This window comes from Amaranthus tricolor, chromosome 9, assembly GCF_026212465.1.
Source record: "Amaranthus tricolor cultivar Red isolate AtriRed21 chromosome 9, ASM2621246v1, whole genome shotgun sequence".
Lineage (NCBI taxonomy): Eukaryota > Viridiplantae > Streptophyta > Magnoliopsida > Caryophyllales > Amaranthaceae > Amaranthus > Amaranthus tricolor.
Genome location: NC_080055.1, coordinates 27,584,705 through 27,609,612, shown reverse-complemented (window position 1 = coordinate 27,609,612; position 24,908 = coordinate 27,584,705). Strand labels below are relative to the sequence as shown.

The 24,908-nt window shown below is 31.4% G+C and overlaps 1 protein-coding gene and 1 non-coding gene across 2 annotated transcripts; both read right to left on the bottom strand.

The window, feature by feature from the left end:
• Positions 1–443: 443 nt before the first annotated feature.
• On the bottom strand, positions 444–517 carry TRNAT-AGU (transfer RNA threonine (anticodon AGU)). Its single transcript has one exon. It is a non-coding gene; the product is annotated as a tRNA-Thr (tRNA).
• An 18,268-nt stretch (positions 518–18,785) lies between these two features.
• Positions 18,786–23,166, bottom strand: LOC130823911 (scarecrow-like protein 21). The gene is made up of 2 exons (XM_057688739.1): positions 22,969–23,166; positions 18,786–20,792 (listed from the first exon to the last, which is right to left on the bottom strand). Exon 2 carries the CDS (start codon positions 20,694–20,696, stop codon positions 19,068–19,070), a length of 1,629 nt encoding a protein of 542 aa, XP_057544722.1. The 5' UTR covers positions 20,697–20,792; positions 22,969–23,166; the 3' UTR covers positions 18,786–19,067.
• Between the last annotated feature and the right edge of the window lie 1,742 nt (positions 23,167–24,908).

The following is a 24,908-nucleotide window of genomic DNA, read 5'->3' as shown; positions in this document are numbered from 1 at the left end:
TCAATCCAAATTATTTTGAAAAAATATCTGCTTTTTATATAATTGTAATTCAATTTTCATTGTTTTTTTGTGTTTTTTTTACTAATGGGCTATTTGTATGAGTTCGTCTTATGGTAAAACGGTCTCATGCAAGACTTGCTAGCTGAATAATAGAATATAAAATAATACAATATAAAATATAGATGTTTTTTTATCTTTGTAATTAAATTTTAGAGAATGGATATGCAAGGGAGGATAGTGCAAAACTAGTTTAATTGCATGAATGAAATATTATTAATTTTATTTAATTTTTACTATTTACTTTTTATAAATTAACCAAATAGATTTATATTTGATACTATGTATTTGCTATAAATATGTAATTCGAAACAAATATTATACTACTGTTTTTTTTTTTGTTAAAAATATAGATTGGACGAGGATGATTTTTTTTATAAAAAAATTGCTTTCATTGAGAGTTGAACTCAAGACCTCCCGCTTACTAAACGGGTGCTCTAACCAACTGAGCTATGAAAGCTTATTGATGTAGATGCTGTATGTTATATTATACAAAACTTATAATCTATGATGCTCACAACTTACCGGTAAGAGCATGTTCAACTTTTTTTGTTGTCACAAATTATTATTATTATTATTATTATTTTGGACAAATTATGTTGGCTACAGCCTGCATGTCTTGATTGCCGTACAACACCCACCATATCAACGGTTAAGCTTGTTATAATTAGCCAATCGAGCCTTTTATTATTATTATTATTATTATTTTTTGGTAAAATAAATTTTATAAAATGTGAGAAAAAGCCCAAGCTTTACCTCCTAGGTTCCATAAAAAGCTTAGGCGTCGCAACTCTACCAAGTTCCTAATGGCTAGAACAACCCCTCCCTCATCTACTAGAAGAAATAGTAAGCTATCATATAGCCTATACAGTTTAGATTCTAGCCTATACGAGTCTATTACAAAAAACATCAAATCGCTCAATACAATGCAATACCTAGCTATTACATTAGTACAAGTCTGCTTCTAATTTCAACAATCAATGACATCCACCAGTAGCATCCATTTCAAAATAGGCTTTATAGGAAGAAATAATCTACCCTTTTGATGTTGAGGAATCACCCCTCATTCTTGGATCTTTGGTCACCTCAATGGTGGTTACAACCATTTCCCCAGCTGCATTTGTCGAGAATATCTCGGTTGTAGTACCTGGAGTTGAAGGCAATGGGGTTGGGGACTTGGTACGGGTATGGGGATGTTGAACAGGTGTCTGACCAATAGGACTTGGGGGTTTGGGAACAGCTTCCTTCGCATGGTCTGTCACCAAAGGCCTCACTGCCCCGCTTTCCTCACTTGTACCCACTCCGTCTATTGAAGGTTTGGGAGTAGGTTTGTTGGTTCTTTTCCGATGTTCACTCGCCCTACATTTCCTTCCAAGTGACCGAACTCCTTGCACTTCCCATATACGATGGGTTTCCAATCATAAACAACTTTTTGGGCTACCAACTCATCATGTTCATTAATGAAGTAGATTTCATCTGGAAATTCACCATAGACATTCATCTCAATTAAGACCCTAGCATACATCAAACGTTCATGTTTAGATGTTGCGTTATCAACTTGCAGAATGGTACGTAACGAGCTTGCAATTTTCTTCAATGTTGAAACACTCCAGTATTGAAGCTCTAAGGATGGAAGTTTTACCTATATTGGCATTGATGTTAGGTTTGTCTTACTAGTTGAGGTCTTAGGTGTCCGAGGCTTTACCACAAAGGGTTTTCTGTCAAACAGAATTCCACTCGTTTCATAAGCCAAATCCCTGTCTGAATTTGAGGACATACGAACAATGAAGACTCCTTTAGCTAGTAGACCCACCTTGTCTATGGACATATTTTTCCAAATCCTTTTGACAAATCCTTCAATTACTTGAAGGGGGGGATTAGCCCCAATCACATAGCATATCACAGCTGATTCCCAATACTTAATTTCATTAAAAAAATCCTCTTTTGAGATTTTTATTGGGACGTTACCTGATTTTGGTTGGCCTCCATGAATAGCAGCAGTTGTCGGCTGTTCAAGCATATCATTCCTCCTCACCTCTTTGTTCTTTGTTGAATTCCTTTGGACAACCTCTATCTAACCAGATAGGGTGTTTCCTGGGACGTTTTGTATTGACGGATTCGATTTCTGGGTTGTCGAGTAGGTTAGGGTTTCGTTTCCACGCTCTAATTTACTCGAGTCATCAGATTCTGATAAATCAGAGTGGTCACTTGTACTAGGATGCTTAGCACGTTGCTCCGCCTTCTTCTTGGGTGGTCGTCCTCTACTCCTGCCGGCCATGGCTGTGCAATTCCAGTGAAGGATTGCACGCAGTGGTGGTCGCCTAGAGAGAGAAGGGGAACGCGGCTCCTAAACTTCTTTTCCGACCCTTTTATTATTATTATTATTATTATTATTATTAGCTTTATTAGCTTTATATTATTATTTATGTTACTCCTTCCGTTTTTTTTCGATCTTCACTCTGAGTTTTTCACACATATTAAGGAAGATAAAATCTTTGAGTTGTAATGGGTATTATTTTAATTAAATAGTAGTGTAAAGTAATGATTTTATTGGAAGTATGAGGTTGTAGTGGGTATTATTTTAATTAAATAGTAGTGTGAAGTAATGATTGTATTGAAAGTATGAGAGAAACAATAATTATAAATAAAAGAAAAAGGTACATTAAAAGAAAATGGGGGGTTTTAAGGGGTAAAAGTAAGATAAAAACTTTCTAAAAATAGAAAGTATTCTAAAGTGGAAGAACTTTTGAAACTACCCGTTATAGTAATGTGAAAGATAAAAAAAGAACAGAGGGAGTACCAATTATTTTATTTGCCATTCACTTTTTGAGCACATTCCATTGCAAATTTCGAAGTCTAATAATTTTAATTATGAGTTTTAAAAATTATAAAAATTAATATTAAAAAATATATATTGAGACGAATTAATCAAAAACCCACATGAATATATGTTTTTATATAAATTGATGAAAAATCATAATTTAAATTTGACATAAAAATTCATAAATTCTATTTTTTAATGATAAAATACAATGATTCATGGATGGCATGATGCAATGAATTGAAATGAATTCAATTCTTCTAATTTTAAGAACAAAAAGGGTCATTTTGGTTTCAACTCGTTACAATTTTAATCTATTTTTTAATTGATTACCGAAAATTATCACTTAGAGAAACTTTAGAAGAAATTCCTTAATGTCATGTTTGGGAACCATGATTTTATTTAGAAATTTGGAATTGACTCAAATTTATTTTTTGACAAATTAAAAATTTTCAACTTTGGATTTGGATCAAATTCCACCATCATTTATAAAGTAATTAAAGTTGAGAATTTGAGAATGACTACCCAAACCTTGTCATTCTCAAATTCTTCATTTATGATTTCATAATTGAAATCCATAATTTAAAATGAAATACTTATTTCAAAACACAACATAAAGAATATGTGCCCCCAACTAATAAAGGAAGTTGTATATTCGACTAAGAAATGATCTAGATTTGAAGTCAAATTGTATTAATTAACGAGTTGGAGTTATGCAATTTGTATAAATAGAGAGAACAAAGTCATAAAGACGAGAATCGATGGGAAGAATGAAAACATCGAAAGGAAACTTGATTTATGTCCTCGTACACACTCTAAGCATAACAAACGTATATACTCTACAGAAAATATAGCAATTTTTATTGAGATGGAATCACGGAAAATACTAAAGTTTTTCCTACAATCTTTTATTTCAACAAAAACAAAAAATAAACAAACAAAATTATACATAATAAATTGGCATACAATCAAAACTATCTATTCTAAGTTCACAATCTAATAAAACATACTTCTTCTGGTTTTTATTAGTTGGTATAAATAGTGACATCTTGATAGGAGAAATGTTGTTATCTGTAACAACAATTAAAACTTACGGCCTCGAGCTACATTAAAAACAAAAGTGTTGCTCGTGTGACTTCTTTCTTGCCGTGTTTCTTTGTCTGCGAACAAATTCGCTTGGAAAAGTCTGCTCTCTATATATTTCTCTTATCAACTTGGCTACATTTTTCCCGAATATACTATGCTCAAGAGCAAACATGTCTTTAGACAGTTTCTTACACAAATTTTGGTACAAATCAGTATTGTGTACCTAAACAAAACGATGAATCGCTAAGAAAGATAAATATTAAAACTTGCGATATTTAAAAAGAAGTTGAGAAAGACCGAAGAAGTATATTATTACCTTGGTTACTTGGATTAGTTTTTGAATGACATAATTTCCATATTCATCAAGTGCAATTACCCAAAGGCGATCCCTTTGTAGAAGGTAATTCGCTACATACGAGTATACGACCTAAAGGAAGTATCGAGAAGTTTCTCAACCAGATAGCTACCACTCTTTGTCGTACTCAATATCTCGTACAAATGCTCGATCCATTTTGAAATTTTATCAAGATGACGTTGAGCACACCTTGGTACTACATGCTGCAAAACAAAGTTCCTGCACAAAATTTAACAGCCTTACGATTTAATGTTCTTTTGCTTTCGATTATAATACACCTTCTACTTAGCATTGAAATAATCTAATGGAAAAGAATCTAAATCGAAGGAAATATACCCATAAGGATCTTGTGCCAATAGTGCAGCATGGACAACAATATTGTTGAGGAGACGCTCTCTAGGGAATGTCTAGTGATAGTATCCTCGCCATAGCCAGAAGATAATAGTTTTGGGCAGGAATCCATATAATCAAAGCAATGATCAAACGCGATGCATCCATGTACATCGGTGGCTATTGCCTAACAATTGCTCACCACTCCTTCATACAGAGGCTGAAATCGAAAAACATTTCTGATTATTATGCTGTACTGGTAATATGAATAATTATTATGCTAAGGAAAAATTTTGTAACATGATCATACCTGATTCTTAAACTTATCTAATTTCAAAAAACATGTCTGAACGACATCCCTTGCAACTTTGTGATTCATTAACTCCACAACTGCAGCAGCAAAAACAATAGGAAACCAACCAATGGTTTGTAACTTCCTCGCGACATGAATTAGCTTCTTAATTATCTGAGCACTGTTAGCAAGAAACCGATTAGTCACTTAAATAAGTTACTCATAACAGGGGTGGCAAAATGGGCGGTATATTCAGTATTCCCTCTCCTATACCCATACCTACTACCTATACCTATTTTTTTATCAAGTTTTTAATAAAAATATACAAAATTGATATAAATTAGTTTTAGAGTATATAATATATCTTGGGGCCTTAACCAAAAAGTTTATGTTGATGGTCGAGGCCCTAGGATATGTTATATACTCTAACACGTCTCCTCACATAAGAGCCCATTGGGCTAGAAGTGTGGATGGGTAAAGACACTAAATATTACACTTTAAATGAGGGGTGATTAAGATTCAAACCCGTGATCTCTTGTCACGTTGGCTTCTGCTACCATGTCAAGGAACCAATCCGTAGATCTGTATCTGTATCCGTTTTTACGGATCTGGATCCTTAAAAATAGACCCGTCGGATCCGACAAAATTTCACGGATCCAAATCCGGATCTCAGAAAAATACCCGACATAATTATAATTTGAATGCGAATATGCTAGTCCCCATTCCCCACTGACTAACTAATAAGTCGCACACTCACTCATTCTACACTACTCCTAATACCCCAGTACCGCACGATCAAAAAATTGCACTCACTCACTGTACACTACTCCTAATACCCCAGTGCCCCAGTGCCCCATTACACTACTCCTAATATCCAACTTTAATGTGTTCGTTGGATATTTTCAAGACAATTTTAAGTTGTATAATGTTTTTTTGGGTGATCGATTATGGAATTATATATATTATTATCATTAGTCTATGAATATAGCTTTATAGCAATCTCAACACGATCAAAAAAATACAAAAACAAACAAGTCAGACCCGTTTTGGACTAGGATCCGATACTGGATCCGCAGTATTTATGGATCTGAATATGGGTCTTGCAAACCAAGATTCGGGTCCGGGTTTGCAAACCAAGATTCGGGTCCGGGTCTGGGTCCGGTCTAGATCCGACCCGTTTCTATCCCTATTTAAGATTCAAGAATATGTTAATATATATTCTAACAATTAATACATAGTATATACATGGTAGGCGACTATGGGGCGGAGCGGGTGGTCATTGAGTTAGGTGAGTGGGTATGGAGCTGGTAATACCTCATACCCGCCTCAATTGAGGTGGATTGAGTAACCCGTATAAATTTAGCAAAATCAATAGGATAGTGTATAAATAACTTAAGCGTGGTGATCATGAGAAGCTAGGATAAGTTGCGTTGGATTTTTTTCCATCTTTGGAAGGAGCTCAGTGAGTTGATCTTTGTCACATGCATTAAGAACAGTCAAAAACATTTGAGTAATATCTTGAATTGAGAATGATTTTATAAGGATCAATTAAGATACACTCATATATAATTTGGTTTATATTTATAGCAATTGGTCAAGGAGAGTTATTCCAAATACTGTCCTGATTTGTTCCAGGATATGGAATAGGCCAAGCATGTGATATATGACTGGGACGTTGATTATGTTTGATCTGCTTATTAGGAAGAATATACTTTTTCCCGTCACAAATCAATAAAAGATCATAAAAAAAATTAAATTTGTGCATGCCATTTAGTGGCTCACAAGTAAGGTTCCACCCTCGCTTAGGCAGGGTGTTACACAACACAACCTTTTCCTCATACAAACAAACATGTTGTGCATGCAAATTGTTATTTCATTATTCAAATTATTCACATAATTTAACAAATAATTAGATCACATAATTTAATTAATTATTTGACAAAAAATGTTTACATAATAGCATACATTGCATCATTGATACCTCCACATATAAAAAGTTCACTTAATTTAACTAATTATTTGACAAAATACTTCATAAATATTTGTTTTTTTTTAAACCAAATATATTAATTGTTGAATTCTTGTAATTTGTAAACAAGCAAACCCATCAAATAATAAAAAAGAAATAAAAAGTTGAACCGTAAATGAATGTAATTAAAAATATTATCAATGATGTTGATTTTATTGTGATGTGCTAAGAATAAGTGTGTTTCTAATTAATCGGAAAAATTATAGCAATCCTAAAAAAATCCGGAAAATTTAATTTTATTTTCCCTTAAAATTCCAGTTGAAATTTAATAAAAAAACACTCAAATGGGTTTAATTAATTCTAAACAAATTTCCAGATAGCTTAAACTCAAACTTTCCATTAAAGAACTCAAGAATAAAATCTAATAACTTATAAACTTAATGAAGAATCAAATTGGAATAACAGCAATAACAACAAAACCTAGCTTAATCCTAAGAGATTGGGGTCGATCCGAAATATTACTAGAACAATAAATAAAAAAAGGAAAAATAAAAAAAACCTTCATGATTATTGTTGTACAAGTTTAAATTCTCCATCATAATTTGAGTCTTAAGAAGTTGTTGTTGATGGGGGATTACTTCTGGAAACATCTTTGTAAATAGCTTGATAATCTAAGGAACTTTTATTTATTTTTTGAGACTTGAGAGTGTATGTATAAGAAGGAAGAACTAATGAACTTTATATAGTTTTTGTACTAGGTTTTTGTTTTATAAATATAAAAATTTTAACATTGGATTATTATTAATTAGGTTTAAATAATAACGAACTTTCCTCTTATAGTGTAAATTTAAATTGTTTTTTATTTTTTTTTAATTTTTGGATATTTATTTATTCTAAATAAAAATAATAGGTATATCTTTAAACAGATTTGGGCTAATTAAGCCTAATTAAATTAATTAAAAATATATATTTTTAACCCTATATTTTTTTTTTCAAAAAAAATATATTTTTTTATTTGGGCTTTCGATTTGGACCCATTAAATACTTCTAATTTTTCGAATTTTGCTAAAATTAGTATTGTGATATTCTTAAAAAGATTTGCCACATGGAATTATCCAATTGTTTAACAATTAACTAAAAAGATTTCTTTACAAAGATTTGCCACATGTAATATTCAAAATGGTTAATTGCTATATTTAATAAATTAAATAAGTTATAGTTGATTTTATTCTATTACATAGCATAAAAATATGAAAACTTCAAAGTATATTATATCTGTCATCGAATTTAGTATAGTATAATTATATTTAAATTAATAATAATAATAAAATTATTATTATTATTATTATTATTATTATTATTTATAATATATATAAATGAAAATTTCAATTTGATAACGATATTATAATATTTTCTTAAAATTATAATAATTATATATCTTTATACTAATAATTTCATTGCACTAAATTTTATAATAGTTGGAATTAATAAGCTTTAATTTAATAGATTTAGGCTAAGTTAATGAAACATTTATATCATGTTTAACGAATTTCCTATTTTTTCTTTTTTTAAAGATATGCATTATTTTTGTTTAGTCTTTTTATTTGGTCTCATTAAATATTTTTTTTGAATTTTGCTTTTGATCTTTTTTTCATCTCATGAAAGAGCTCAATAAGTGATAAATTGAGCATGATTTTATATGGATCAATTAAAAATCATACCTAATTCTTAAACTTATTTAATGTCAAAAAAACTTATGCGGTAATCACACGAAAGTAAGATAAGTTGTTTGGGATTTTTTTTCTATCTCTCGAAAGAGCGAGCTTAATGAGATGATCTTTGTCACAGGCATTAACGACACTCAATAACATCGCGTAATATCTCGAATTGATTAAGATATATTGATAATATTATTTAGTTTATGTTTATAATTCTTGATATAATAGAATTATCTATTCTTGGATATGGAATAAGTCGAGCTAGAGATAATCAAGAATTAAGAGGCCGAGCTAGTGAAAATTAGGCAGAACATAATTTTCTGTCACATATTAATAAAAAGAATTAAATTTGCCTATGCAAATTATTTGTGTTAGATTATTCAAATGCCATTTAGTGAATCACATGTAAGTTTTACCCTCCCTCAAACAAACATGATATGCGTGCAAATAGTTATTTCATTATCCAAATTTTTCATATAATTTAACTAATAATTTGATCACATAATTTAACTAATTATTTGATAAGATCTTCACATAATAGCAGGCATTAATACCTCCACATATGAAAAGTTCACTTGATTTAACTAATTATTTGACAAAAAAAAACTTCATAAAATTTGTTTTTTAAATCAAATGTATTAACCCATCAAATAATAAAATAGAAACAAAAAGTTAAACAGTTAAAAGAATGTATAAATCTTATAGCAAGTCTTATATGAGACTATCTCACTGTGAGACGGGTCCATACAAGCTATCTATTACCAAAAAAAACATTAAAAAAATAATAAAATCTGAATTTACACTTGTATAAGAAGCAGTTTTATTTTAAATGAATTTGGACTGACCCAATTGAGGTCGTCTCACGGTGATACGGCCTCGATAAAGAATTAGTGAAAATCTTATTAAATTTTAGTTTATGAGTTTTTTGTTCTGAGGTCGTCTCATTATAAAACGGTCTCATACAAGACCGATTGTGTATATTTACCATATAAAAAATCCATTATAAAAATTAAATTTAACGATTTTAAAACTTAATAAAAAATCAAATCAGAACAACAAAAATAACGACAAAACCTTAATTCTAAAAGATTAGGATCAATCAAAAATAATTACAAGAATAATAAATAAATTACACAAAACTTACACGAGACAGTCTCATTATAATACCGTAATTTAAACTGATCCAGTTTGCCTGTGTAAGTGACTCATATGCTTTCTCACATTTTTTTATTTTCTAAGTATTTATCAATTCCCACCTTGAAAAAGTTTTTGTTGATGGGAGATAATTGCTAGATAATAATCCAAGGAACTTTTATTTTTTTTTGTCAGAGTGTATGTGAAAGAAGGAAGAACTGATGAGTTTTTAAGTAGATTTAGGCTGAATGAAGTATGAACGTGTGTATTTATATCAGGTAATGAACTTCCTGGTTTATTGTTAAACTAAAAATTTATTTTTACATGCATTAGAATAATGTGCTAACTTATGGAAATTAAGAAATTTATATTTATCTCAATTTTCTCGTTAATTTATTTTTATGATGTGATAGACATGTTTTTTTAAAACGTATGCCATTTACCAATAAAAAAACTCAATCCTTAAAGTTCGCCACCCCTTTTCATTTTTTCGCCACCTCCTCCCCCCTAAAATTACATATTTGCCCCTGTAGTTTAAAAAATTACAAAAATGCCACTCCTTACAAATTTCTTATTTATAATAATAATAATAATAATAATAATAATAACAACAATAATAAAATTAAATAATAATAATAAATAAAATTAATAATAATAATAACAGCAGTAATAATAATAATAATAATAATAATAATAATAATAATAATAATAATAATAATAAAAACAACAATAATAAAATTAAATAATAATAATTATTATTCAAAAAAAAAAAAGTTGAGTCGCCCAAAATTGGGCAACTAGACCATGGTTCAGTCGCCCAATTTTGGGCGACTGGACCATGGTGGAGTCGCCCAAAATTGGGCGACTGAACCATGGTCTAGTTGCCCAATTTTGGGCGACTGAACCATGGTCCAGTCGCCCAATTTTGGGCGACTCAAATTTTTTTTTTTTTCTTTTTGGAAAATAATAATAATAATATTAATACTAACAATAATAATTTATAGATTAATGTGGTCTATTAGCTCAGTTGGTTAGAACGTTGTACTAATAACATGAAGGTCACAGGTTCGAGACCTGAACAAGCCATTATTTAATAATTATTAATTTTTTATTATAAATATGATAAAAAATTAATAATTATTAAATAATGACTTGTGCAGGTCTCGAACCTATGATCTTCACGTTATTAGTACAACGCTCTAACCAACTGAACTAATAGACCACATTAATCTATAAATTATTATTATTATTATTATTATTATTATTATTATTATTATTATTATTTTCCAAAAAAGAAAAAAAAAATAAATAAAAAATTGAGTCGCCCAAAATTGGGCGACTGAACTATGGTCGAGTCGCCCAGATCTGGGCGACTCGACCATGGTTCAGTCGCCCAATTTTGGGCGACTCAATTTTTTTTTTTTTTTTTTTTGAATAATAATAATTATTATTTAATTTTATTATTGTTGTTTTTATTATTATTATTATTATTATTATTATTATTATTATTATAAATAAAAAATTTGAAATGAGTGGCAAAATTGTAATTTTTAAAAAATCAGGGGCAAATTCATAATTTCATTTGGAGGGGGGGTGGCGAAAAAATGAAAAGGGTGGCGAAGTTTAGCAACACCCTAAAAATATTAATATTTTTTAGTTCATGGTTTTTCAATAATTATTTCTTATGCAAACTAAAAAACTAGTCTTGTATGAGATCATTTTATGATGAGATGGGGCTATATAATTAGTTTATTTTTCTATCAATCATTTTAATATTAAAATAAGTCTTTTATAAGATGTTCTCACTATGAGACGAACCCATATAATTAGCCTAAATTCCTAATATTGATTATTTTAAAATTTTAAGTGAACCACGCTTTGACCGATCATCACATTTGAGAATTTGTGAAAACGGTATGAATTAATTGAAAGAATGAGTCAAATGTGTGGGCTAGATCTTAAAGTAAGAATATGAGTATGATCAACAATAAAAATATAACAAATCCATGGAACAAAAATGTAAACAATTTGATGCGACCATTTCACTGTAAAACGAGTTTATATAATTAATTCATCTTTCTAATAGATCATTTAATTAAAAATGTAAATAATTATTCTAACAGATAAAATATACATGAGTCAATTCATTAAAAACAGTCTCAACACAAGACTCTTTTAATTTGTAAAATGAACATGTTGCAAACCCATAATATAAAATTGTAGTGGAGTGGAAATGAATTTCGGCTTCCATGGCAACTTTCATGCAATAAATAAATCTTACTTAAGGAATAACTATGAGTAGTATTAATGTATTTTCATATATTAGTATTGAAATTCGTGCAATTAATAAAAAAATCTTTTATAAAGTTCATAACAAATATATGGGAACCAAAAAAAATATAAAAAAATTAAATTAAAATTAGTAAAAGATAATATAGAGACTATAAACATTATTAAAATATTTAAATAAGGATAAACAAAGTTGTTTTTTCCCAAAATTTATAATATAAATAAAAAGATTTTTTATAGGAATAATAAATAGAACACTCCAAACTAGCAAATAAGAATTTCTTTAAGGAACGAAAGGTGTATATATACATCCTCTACCATCAAAATCCAATTAGCAAGGAATAATTCACCATTACAATTTAATACAAAACCGAAGATCAGATCGACAAAATTCTGCCAAAATCAGTACAAATAAACATAATCTTGACAGTAAAACTGTCTTAAAAACAATTAGAATTTCTTTCATTTCTTCTAGCCAAAATTTTTTTAAAGTACAAAACAATCCGCCTCGGAGTAGATAACATAATTTTCCTACAGTAAAAATAAGGCCTCAATACATCGCAATGGTCGCATTGTAAATGTTTTCAAAACAAAATATCAAAATTTCGTACGTTGTAAAAGTGTAAAAATACAATATTTTGGGCCGTATAAAAAAGAATATCTTTTGATTCAATTGACAATAACCGCATCATCATTTTGTTACCGCAATCCCGATTGCTATCACCTTTTTACACCGTAACATTTACAATTGAAGAGCTTTTACGTACTCAAAACCACCCACCTTATTTGGCTGTAGTATTTATTGCTCTAGCCAGACGTTTTATATGAATTAACCTTAACCTTTTTCCTGCTGGAAACACAGTAATATTATCAAATAAGATTCAAGGTATATAAACTCATATAACAAACAAAACTTGTTTTCTTAGTTCATGATTAAGGGATGTGATTAAGTTTTACTATGCTGATAGCTATAAATTCATCGCTCACCCTCTTTTTTTATACTTTTTATTAAGGAAAACTTGATATTAATAGCCTAACATTTTATCCATCTGTTGTGAATAATCTCAACTTAATTTGGATTTTTTTTTAATAAATCAACCTATATTAAACTAAGACCAAAGATTAAATTGTTAAAAAATAAAAAGTTATGCTGATAAAAAAATTAAGGATAAAAGTTGAATTATTAAAATGTCATGTAAAGGGGCTTTATTCACAACGAATTGGTGATGAAAAAAAGAACAATAAATTCTAACTTACACTTTGCTACAACTCTGCTATTTTGCTGCTGATCATCACAATGTAAACTTCTTGCTAAATGTTTTATATCATTTAGGCGTAATCTTCTTGGGTATTTCCGCAAATTTTCAATTCCTTCCTCTGATCAGAATAATAAAAAAAAGTTTTTGAATTGCTAGTTTCAAAGAAAATGTGACTAAAATATATATTTTTTTAAGGCTAATGAATCCACTTCAGGTTGATAGAGTTACATAAAAAATAGTATACATAAGAATCCCCTTAATCTTTTAGTTGAATCTTTGGTCTCTTGGTATCAAAATAAGGTCACACATTCATATATCCACATATGTGGGCCCATAAGGTGATTATGTGACGAATTGTTACGACTTAACATGGTATCCAAGTAGAAAATAGTTCTTGAATATGATGTGGTTCACATATTATATGAGGGGGAGTGTTGGAAATACTTACGTGTGAAAAAATCTACATTACTGAAATGGCAGGTTATGGACTAGTATATAATGTTTGGTGGGTAATTCTTTTAAGACCATATGATTTTGGAAAGAGTGAACCTAATCAAGTGTGTATGCAAGTCAACGCTCATTAACCATTGATTTGTGGCCCAAGCCCAAGTATGCCCCCGTAGATGCCCACTTGAGAGGACTTATAGGGTGATTATGTGATGAATTGTCACTGCCTAACAACGGGTTCACTCACCCATATAGCATGTACAAGGAAGATATATGTTGCATCTACACTTTTAGCCTAAAGAAAAATTAATCCGATAAAATTAAATTTAACCTTGTTCCTTTGAGCTTGTTGGTACTTGATCAAGTGTAGGAAGATCATGATCATCAGGAATTATAACATGATCACCTGCATTATTAAGGTTATTCTCATGAGTGTTTGTATTTGTATCATGTGAAGAATTGGCTGCATTTTGAGCTCTAAGTCTCCTGAGTCGATAATTTTTACGGCGTCTAGCAAGATGTCTTTCCCTTTGTTCTTCATTCATGTTCTTTCTTCTTTGTCTGTCTTGCAGACGCCGCCTTTCCCTGTCTTTCTCCCTTTCTATTTCTCCGTTCTGCTTTGATGTCATCGTATTACGGTTCACTCTCTGCGAAGAATATAGGTTTGAGTCTGTATAATAGGTCATGACCTCGATCTTTTGATTAACATTTATATTTATATTAAATTGTAAAATATATCATCATCATATCCCGAGTATCTCGTACATAGAAAAATTATGAGCAAGGTTTGGAGAGGAAAAAACGGCGGCAACTCAAACCCATAAAGGAGAGCGCAGCCAAAGAATCCTTCAACTTGAGATAATCAAGAGAAATACCTACAACGAGTTGGTTCAATACACACGAAAAACGAGAATTCAGTTGAACCCAATCTTGTATAGTTGCACTCCTAACAATATCCAACCGTTGGTGATTAGCACATGTTAGGAATTCAAAATAAATATTAAATAAACAATTTTGTTCAATTTTAGGAGTTTAACAAAGAAAATTAATTTTTAAAAACTAAAGGAAATTTATCTAGAAAAATTTACTTCCTATGTTAAATTGAAATTAAGATGAATTTGATTATTCGTGGAACGAACAAAAAAAGAATAGAAAATTTAGATACACAACTTTATACAACATTATACTCGTCAAAACAAATTAAAAATCATAAACCATTACATAAAGATAGATTAGAATTTAAAATTAGCCCTTGTAGAAAATTAAACCTTAATAGAGCAAAATTTGGAAGCTACACAACTCTGCATTGTCAACATAAAATGTTTGCACAAAAATAAATTAGGGTTCATCCAATTTGAACAAGTTAAGTTTAATATTCGGTTTTCAAATCCCAAATTCACATATTTTGTGATTCATTAAAATTTTAAATTGACAATTAAAAATTTCAAAAACATGTTATATATACTTAATTTCTTAGCCCAATCCATCGATTTTTCATTTTTAAGGCAATCTTACAAAATAAAACGCTCTCCTCTTCCGCAACATTATCATAACGTATGTTGCAAAATAAAACATCTGATCACAAAAATCCAAAATCAGTCCCCAACAAATTTTTAAAAAACAATTCACCAAATCTTGGTTACAATCTTATATAAACTCATAAAAACCATTGACAAACAACTGCAAATCAGAGTCTTATTGGTTGTAAGTTTGCCATTATATTGTCATATCCAAATCTTGATCATAACTAATTTATAGGAGTGAGATATATCGAATATGAAGATAATGATTATGCAAATTAATTTTATTCGCAATATTAAATTAGGTAAATTTTAAAATATGGGTGATGAGATAAAAGAAAAAAGAATTGATGAATTGAAAACTTACCTTGGGATCGTAGTTTGATTATGAATATAAGGATAAAAAGAATTAAAGTAGAAGAAGCGTCAATATTTTCGTAGTTTGTTTGAGCACTGATTCAATGGGAGATTGTTTTGTATTGATTTGATGACACCACATGTATGAAAAAGGCAATTTTTGGCATATATACCTTCTTTCAAACTTACCTATGGCATAATGGTAATCATAAATTCTTAATTAAGAAGGTCTCAAATACATTTCTTATATATGGGTTAATTAACAAATAAAATAATTATTAGTATATGAATTTTTTGTTTAGGTTTGTTTTATCTAGAGTTAGTCTTTTATAAGAGTAGTTCATTGGTGATAGGATGCAACAAATCTTGTATGAGACCCACGAGTAGGGATGGTCATGGGGGGTCTGGAGAGGGTCTGGCCAAACCCGGACCCTATTTTTTTTGGATCCAGACCCGGATCCGAACCCTAAGGGTCTAAAATTTTCAGATCCAGACCCGGACCATACGGATCTGACGGGTCTAGGGTCCTTGATGGGTCTTATACAAAGTCTCTTTGATTTGTCAAAATTAAACATTTTTCGAGTCTTTTTGTATTTTTGTAAGCAACTTATTATCGTATTACAAACACTTGTTCGAGTCCATGAAATTCAAATACAAAATAATTACTAAAACGTAAAAACACTTGTCTAAATACATAATTAAAAATCAAATATAAAAGACTAAATGAGAAACATAGTTTATATTCCATAACATTAAAAACTACAATCAATTTTGATCAATCTTCTTCAACTTCATCAAGATCTTAAAGGAAATATCAAAAAAGTATAAGTTAGTTTTTAAATAAAGAAAAAGTAAATCAAAATAAATCCATTAAAGTTGAAGCGTACTAGTTGAATCGCATCTATTTGTTGTTCTTCATCAACATCCGAATCATCAATTACTGTGGAGCAAGCATAAGCATCTTCCGAAGAACCTTAGAAAAAGATTTTAAAAACAAAAACAAATTAAGATCACCAACCAAAAACAAAACCAATACTAAATCAGTAGAAGTTAGACTTTTACCTTTTATGTCTTCCATCATCCAATTTTGTGAACACATTAATGCTTCCACAGTTTGTGAATGAAGTCTTGAACGATGAGGGCTAATAACTCTTCCTCCGGTACCAAAAGAACTTGGAATACCATCATCATTATCATTAACAAACCCTTCTTCATCTACATTCAATGTATTTTTTGACTCCATACGAAAATCATTTTGTGGTTGTGCCACTGATTTGGACGTAATTGTGATTGATTTTTATCCATTATCTATACGACTATACGACAATAAATCTAAATTTAAACACCTATTCAATCGATAGATTTCATATCAAAATCATAACAATAAATCTAAATTTGTTTTCAAATCAAATCAAATGAAGAAAACAATACTACACCAAATTAAATTAATATAAGAGAAAAAAAGAGATGAATAAGAGATTAAGAGGGCATACAGACAGTCACAGGCTCACAATCACAGCGATGAGCGATCTAGAAGAACAGAAAGGGCGATGGCTGGCGAGTGGCGATGACTTATCAAAACTTCCTCATTTCTCCATTCTTCAACACAATACAAAGAATTACCCTGTACCCACAAAGATTAAGTCAATAAAAATGGTATCTTTATAATCTTCTATAAAAAAACTGGAATCACTAGGACTAGAGGTCGTCAATGGCGATGGCTGGAATTATCCAGTACCCAAATTAAAGAAAAATTAAACAAAACCAAAGAAATGGAGTACCTGGAGTCTCGACTGAAGTGGAGAAGACGGCTGGAGATGGCGATGTCGCAGAGGCGGAGGACTAGAGGACGAGGTTAGAGGAGAAACTACAAAGAAAAATTAGGATTTTCGAGGTTGCTTTACTGGATTTGAGAATGAGAATGCGCCACGCCATTCATAATATCAGAAATTTAAAATATAAAATTTAAAAGTTTAGGGTCCGGGTCTTCACCTTAGGACCCGGACTCGGACCCATCAGAAATTTTTTGGATCCAGACCCGGATCCGGATCCGATGGGTCTCAAAAATTAAGACCCAGACCCTTATAAAAGGGGCGGATCCGGGGCGGGTTCAACAGGGTCCTGGACCCATGACCATCCCTACCCACGAGTCTATATAATTAACCCAATTCTCTAATTAATCACTTTGAGATTATAGATTAGTACTTTAACGTTTTAATTGATTGATCTATGCCTATAAAAATTAATCACTTTAATGTTATAAGTAATTGCTCTATGACTATAAAAAATGATCACTTTAAGACTATATATGATCATTTTAACATTTGTAAGTAATCAACTGTAAGTTTATATTGGGCCCGTCCAATTGCAATGGTCACACCATGAGGAATTATTGAAATAGATAAGATAAATTATTAAAAAAAAGCACGGAATAAGACGAAAATCAACTTATTTCTAAAAGTAAGCGTCTAATTTCCAAACCTGAGGTTTGGTTCTGTTCGCAGTTAATAACTGTGAACATGTGCTTAACTTTTTTAAACGGCAAAGAAGCTGTTGGCAATCAATAACTGCTAACAATACTGTTGACTTTTTTGACTCTATTCGCAGTCACTAACAGGCACATTATGCTCGATGATGTTCGCAGTTAGTAACTGCTAACAATGTCAAAAAAGTCAATAGCTCTGTTTCCAGTTACTAACTGGGAACAACTTCTTTGCTTTTTTAAAAAATTAAGCACCTGCGAACAGAACCAAACCTCAAGTTTGGAAATTAAACGCTTATTTTTAAAAATAAGTTGATTTTCGTCTTATTTCGTGTTTTTTTATAATAATTTATTTTATCTATTTCATTTTTTCCACCATGAGACCGTCTCATATGAGAATTTGTGAATAGAAATTTGATTTTCATAATAAGCATTTTTTAATTGAAACCTCTTGTTTGGCTCTATTTGCCATTAATAATAGCAAATATTGTTAAAAAGTCAAAGAAAATCAAGTAACTTTATTCACTATTTGTAGCAGCGAATATATAAGTTTTGTTCAAATAACGATAAATCTCTATTCACTGTTACAAATATTGAAAAACTTTGACCATATTTAACAAAGATTCCTTCGTTAGCTGTTAGTAATAACGGCAAAGTTGTACCATAAACTTAGACATAAACCCAAATTTCATTTCACCAACCAAAGCCCTAACTCATGCTTGAAAAAAGTTGACTCGTAGCAACTAGCAAATATCATCCATAACTTCACAACATTAATGTGAAATTAGTATTGCACAAACAAAACCAAAGCTACTAACTCTTACTTCTACAGATAAACAGGAAATAGGCTGCAGACTTTATGTTACTTCTAAAAAAATTAAGCTGGTTAAGAAAGATAAACACAACTCTACTGAGTTCGGAACCAATTACTCTGTCAATGACGACTAGTTTTCACCTCCATGCCGAGGAGGACGCCATCCAACAGGTCTTCCAACCAAGATAAAGTGCTCCGTTCCCTTCTTGCAGCCGATAATTCTCATGGAATCCCTTCAACAAACCCTTAATGGATTCCTTAACCGAGGTACTCAGGGGTAGCTGAGTAAAACCCGCCATGCTCAACCTCGCCCTCCATTTGCCGAAAAGCTCATGCCTTTCTACCCTTTCTGAATCCTCGCACGCTATCATGTTTACAATATCGCGTGCAAGACAATGCATCTCGGCATTTATCCTCTTCTTGTCGTTCCTCGCAAGAGCCACATCAATCGACTCGAACATTGCAGTGTAGTACTTCAACATCTCAACAAACCGATGAAGGAAAGGAGGCGTGTTTGTATTTGATTCTTGCTCGACTACAGTTACTACTCGAGGCGACAGGCTCTTAACCAGCCACAACAAGCGGTCTCGATGGTTTTCGGTGCTCACGCTTTCGTCTGGCATGTGGTGTAGCATGTACGGGAAATTCACAACCAAGGCTTCCCCAGGACGAACTTTTAGATTCTCTCGATTAACTTGGCAACCCGACATTGCTGCGGCGTTAAATTCAAAGGGTACAGGTACCCTACACGATTTGGCCTCTGCAGACAGTATCTTTTCTACCCGTCCGAGCCCTCCTCCCCGAGCATACGCTGATTGGGAATCATCGACACCAGTGATACGAACAAACGGGGGCCCACCAGGTTGATTAGAAAGAGACCGAAGTAACGATATCCATTGTGTTCCCATCCCGATTTGGAAATCAATAAGATGTATACTCCTCTCATTTCTAACTGCTTCTTGGATGATAGCATTCGAAGACGTGTATGCAAATTTAAAATAAGGGCAAAACTCATATAAAACGTGCATGTACGTACGAAGCTCAGCACTTGTCGGTTCCTCGCACCTTAGCTTCTTGTAAATCGTATAGCCCGAGGATTCAAGCCTTGCTCTCAGACCTTCAAGCATATAAGCAGCCAATCGCTGGATCGGAGTCCCAGTTACCGATACCATATTCCCTAAAGCATTCATTACGGTTTCCGCAGTTGAAAAATCGTTCTCCGACACTGCTTTTGCACATAAAATAAGAATATCCTTAAGTTCCATCTTCGGGAGTATCTCGATCAGCTTGTTTGGCGAGGCTCCATGATTATTGTTCAACGAGCAATAGTGTCCATCTGTCATATGGGGTGAATCCGGCCCCATTAGAGAGCGCTCGATATCTCTGACTACTCGGTTCCTTAGTTGAGTACTATCATATACCACAGAGGATCTGCTCATCGGGGAACCATAATTGTTGCCGGAAGACGGATGAGGGTCTGAGATGTACGACTGAGGAGAACACGGGCTTCTGTTTGATGAGGTACTGACAGCACATGGTGGGTCGTACGTGTTATAAAAGCTGGTGGTCGGAGCAGAGTCTAATGTGAAGTACGGTTCATCGTATGTTTCGAAAGACATCTGGTTGTCTTGTGTGGGGATATCGGGGTACATATTATTGTCGAAGATTTGGTAATGGGATGAGATATAAGGTGTCATTTCGGGGGCATGCTGGTAATGGAATCCGTGTACTGCACTTGTAATGCAGTTGCGCTGAGATGTTTGCATCCGTAAATGGCAAAAACCGAATCTACTGAAGAAAATTCAGGGGCAAAAGACTAGTATAGTCTTTCGTATGGAGCAAGGACTTCAGTTATGCTGTACCTGAAGCAAATGTTAAAAGAAACAATAAGAATTCATGAACCGCAATAATTAATCTAAAATCTAAACTGATTCATTAGTCTCCTTGCAAATTGCAAATTGCAAATCGGAAAAAGCAAATTATATTGTTGGTTTTGGACTTTTTTTTCAAACTGCAAATTCAAAAAGCGAATTAAGCTTACGAAATATGTTATATGTTCTAAATGATTAGTCCAGGCTAGTAATTATTGATGTTGACTCTTTTAGGCGCAACTTGAGTTCATCATATAGCATCAAGGTGCAATTTTTAAGTAGTTAAGCTATATATGGCTCTCGGTTTCTTCATCTTCAATTCCACTACTCTCGGAAGGTTATAAGAAACAAAAAGTACGCCACTGAATATGAAGAGTGAATAAGTACGCAAAGAACATCAGCTCCGAGAAACAACTACCTATGCAACACAAAACTTCCATTCAACTAGTAATGACTATTCAACATAAAACACACACAAAAACAAAACTACATTAGGAATATTTAAAACATGTAGTCAAGGTAAACAAAGGAAAAATCATAAAAAAAAACGCTCATCGAATGAAATATCTATAGCAGGCAAGGAAAAGGCAATGCATTCGCCTAGTTTGATGTATAACAAAGATCATGGACTCATAAGTTTATAGCAGCGGGAATAATTCACTAGCTAATTCGTTTTAAATTCGCAATTCGCGCATAATGACCCAAAATAGCCCAAAACTGACCATGATTCGCAAAAACGCAATAGAATTAGCGAATAGTGTGATAATGGCTCATAGTTTCACAAACTACTAACTATATATCCAGGAACATTTCTTGCGAACCGCAATAACTCCACCATCATGATCCGTAAATCGGACAACTACAGCAACCTTTTTTCCAACTATTTGAACTGCACTCACTAATACATCACTTATACTCTACTACAAAATCCACAATCTTCTCTAAGAATCAGGATTCTTGCTTACAAAGGATGATAACACATCACAACAAAACCACATCCAAACTATTCCTAAATTTTATTCACAAACTTTTGTATGGGATGGTCTCATCAAGAAACACGTCTTATACTTAAGTCAAATAGCCCATCTAATATATATTATGAGAATATAGGTTCCTTGTTTGAGGTTGTTAGAGGTTGTCTCACCGAGAAACGGTCAAGAGTAAGCTCAATTATATTAGCTTGTTTTTTTTCCAGAAATATACCTTTCTCTAAGATGAATTGATTCCACTAGGTAAGGAAGTATATAGAATTCCACTATTAGGATTCAGGAATAACAAAAAAGTAAGCAAATCCGCGTACACTTTACTAGTGTCCACAAATCCTCAATTGAAGCCGTGTAAAAGTATGAGTTAATTACAAAGATACTTTAAACTTTAGCCCAAAAATAAAATAAAATCACCAGTCTTCTGACGAACCCATATAATTGATCACTTTAAAATTCTATATGATTACTTTAACATACTCTGTGTACATGAGCAAGCCTATAATAGAAATGATCACGCCATAAAACTGTTTTATTTAAGGATATATGAACCAAAATAGAAGTAACATAAATTAAATACAAACAGAAAAATCGCCCCACTTCAAGCCATCAATAATGAAACACTTCAATCATAAAAAAATACAGCTCAAGATTTTGAGTACAAGGTAGACCGAGGGAAGGGAAGGGGGCAGCAGGAATCGATCTCAGGACCTTAGCAGGAGAAAGTGGCACATGCATCAGCTGAGACAAAACCCCACTCTCTATAGCTCAAGAGTATTTGAACTAATCACATCCAATTCCTCAACAAACAATTCAAAATCAAATCTTTTTTGTGAAATTTTACCCTCTTAATACATTCTCAAGACTTCAGTAATCAGGATTATGTGAGCTAATCATCATTATTAATCTAATTTTGGGAATTCTGAATTAAATTAGAAAATTTTTCTCACCATAATCACCAGAACAATTAGAATCTTTCAGGAAACAGAAAAGTTTCAAACTTTAAACAACCCAGTTCAAAAATCAAGCAATAATCCAAACAAAAAACATCATATAACAAAAACCCAACAAGAAATAGAAAAAGGAAAATCAAATTCATCATCATAGACAAAAAAGATCGAAAATTTCAAAAAAATATATCAAGAAAGAAAGATTTAAGCAGGTGGGTCAACACAAAAACATACCTTTTATGGGTTTTTATGAAATGAATAAAAGAAAATCCCAAAAATACAGATGAAGATGGATAGGAAATACTGTGGGGGAACTAAGATTTTTGTTTAGTAAAAATTTGACTATGTTTTAAAATCTGTGGAATGTTTGGCGAAGTTGATAAGTTTATTCAGCAAAGGAGTTTTATAATGATGATCATCCTTTTGACACGAAGCATGAAGAAAATAAATGGCCATAAAATGTATTTTATTTACAGATTTACACTAAATTGGTTGTCAATTGTTGCTATGATGAAGTGAGTGGTGGGGTATAGTTTGTACTCCTATTAAATTAAAGAATTAACAAAAAGAGTCACACTTGAATCTTGATAGTCTACTCTACTCAATTTTGTCATTTCCGCGTCATCTTGTTTTTGAATTTGATGGTCCAACTTTATATACTACATGTATACTCGTTACTATAGTCAACTTAAATTTTGTTTAAATTTTTTAATTGTATGTTTTTATAATATAAATTTTTTATATTTTTTAGACATGTATAATTCAATATATAAATGATAGAAATAACACTTTAAATTACGTAAAAAGTTAAATGTAACAAGTATAGTGAAATAAAGGAAATAATTGTTTATCTCATGTATTTCGTTCATATCTAATATGATTAGGATTCAAGACATGAGTAGGGTTAGAAGATAGAATTATTCTGTTTATTTTTTAGATTCAGAGTACAAGATAAAAAAAAACCCCTAAAAAATTATGGCGAAATGAACTATATAATATTTCCTTCGTTTTATTATATTTGTTACATTTGGCCATTTTACGCAACCCAAAGTGTTATTTTGATCATTTATATATTGAACTATATACATTTAAAAATTGTAAAAAAAATAAATATTATGAAAGTATGCAATTCGACGATTCAAACAAGATTTTACTTGATTATATTTTTTCTTACACATTAGCCATGATATATAAAATAAACATAAACGATGAATAGTGTTAAAAATAGTAATGTGGCGAGTATTTCAGAATGGAGGAAGTACTCCTTTTGTTTTTTATTGTTGATATTTGATTAAATAAGGACTAATAACTCATATTGATTAGAAAATAATATAAATAATATCTAAATCTAATTCAAGTTCATAAAAATAAATATTTTGGACCCTATTGGAGAAAAAATTATGTGTTAATTGGAGAAATAAAAAGACAGTAGATGTTTGTTAGAGTTGTTGGTTAAGAGCTATGTGCTGAATTGTGTTATGTGTGATATTGATACCTTATTGTCTGATTGAACTATATTTCATGTCATATAAGAGTGGTTTAGCAAATAATTATTAGTTGGAGTTCTTGACTAATTTAATCAATTAGAAGTATTGGTTGATAAGTTAGCTGTTTAATTAAGCTATTAGTTTTTTTAATTTTGATTTAAAAGTTAGCTTTCACTTGGTTTAATTGACTATTTGACCAATCAAAAGCTACAACTTTTAAGACAACAGAAAAAACAAATTGTCAAACACCTACAACGTATGATATAAAATTACGTGTCCCATTAAATTTATTTGCCGTAGTGTGAAAAAAGTGACAAAAACAAATATTATGATGTAGTGTGAAAAATATACAGATAAGAGAAAAAATATATCAAATATATAAATGAGAAATTTAAAAAACATGGCTAAAAATAAAAATTAAACAAATTTGATGAGACCGTGGAAAAATAAAAGTGAGGCGGCATATGTCATCGATTAGAGGGAGTGCTTATACTATTATAGAGCAACATGCAAATCAAAGAAAAACCTATTTTGTAAGTAAATATGTCAAGGAACCAACTCAACCAAAAGCTTAAGCTGATGGTTGAGGCCCCAGGATATGTTATATACTCTAACAAAATAACACTCCCTTCAATTCGATAGTGTTGGCTCATGTAATTTTTAAACTATATTCAATTTACTATGATC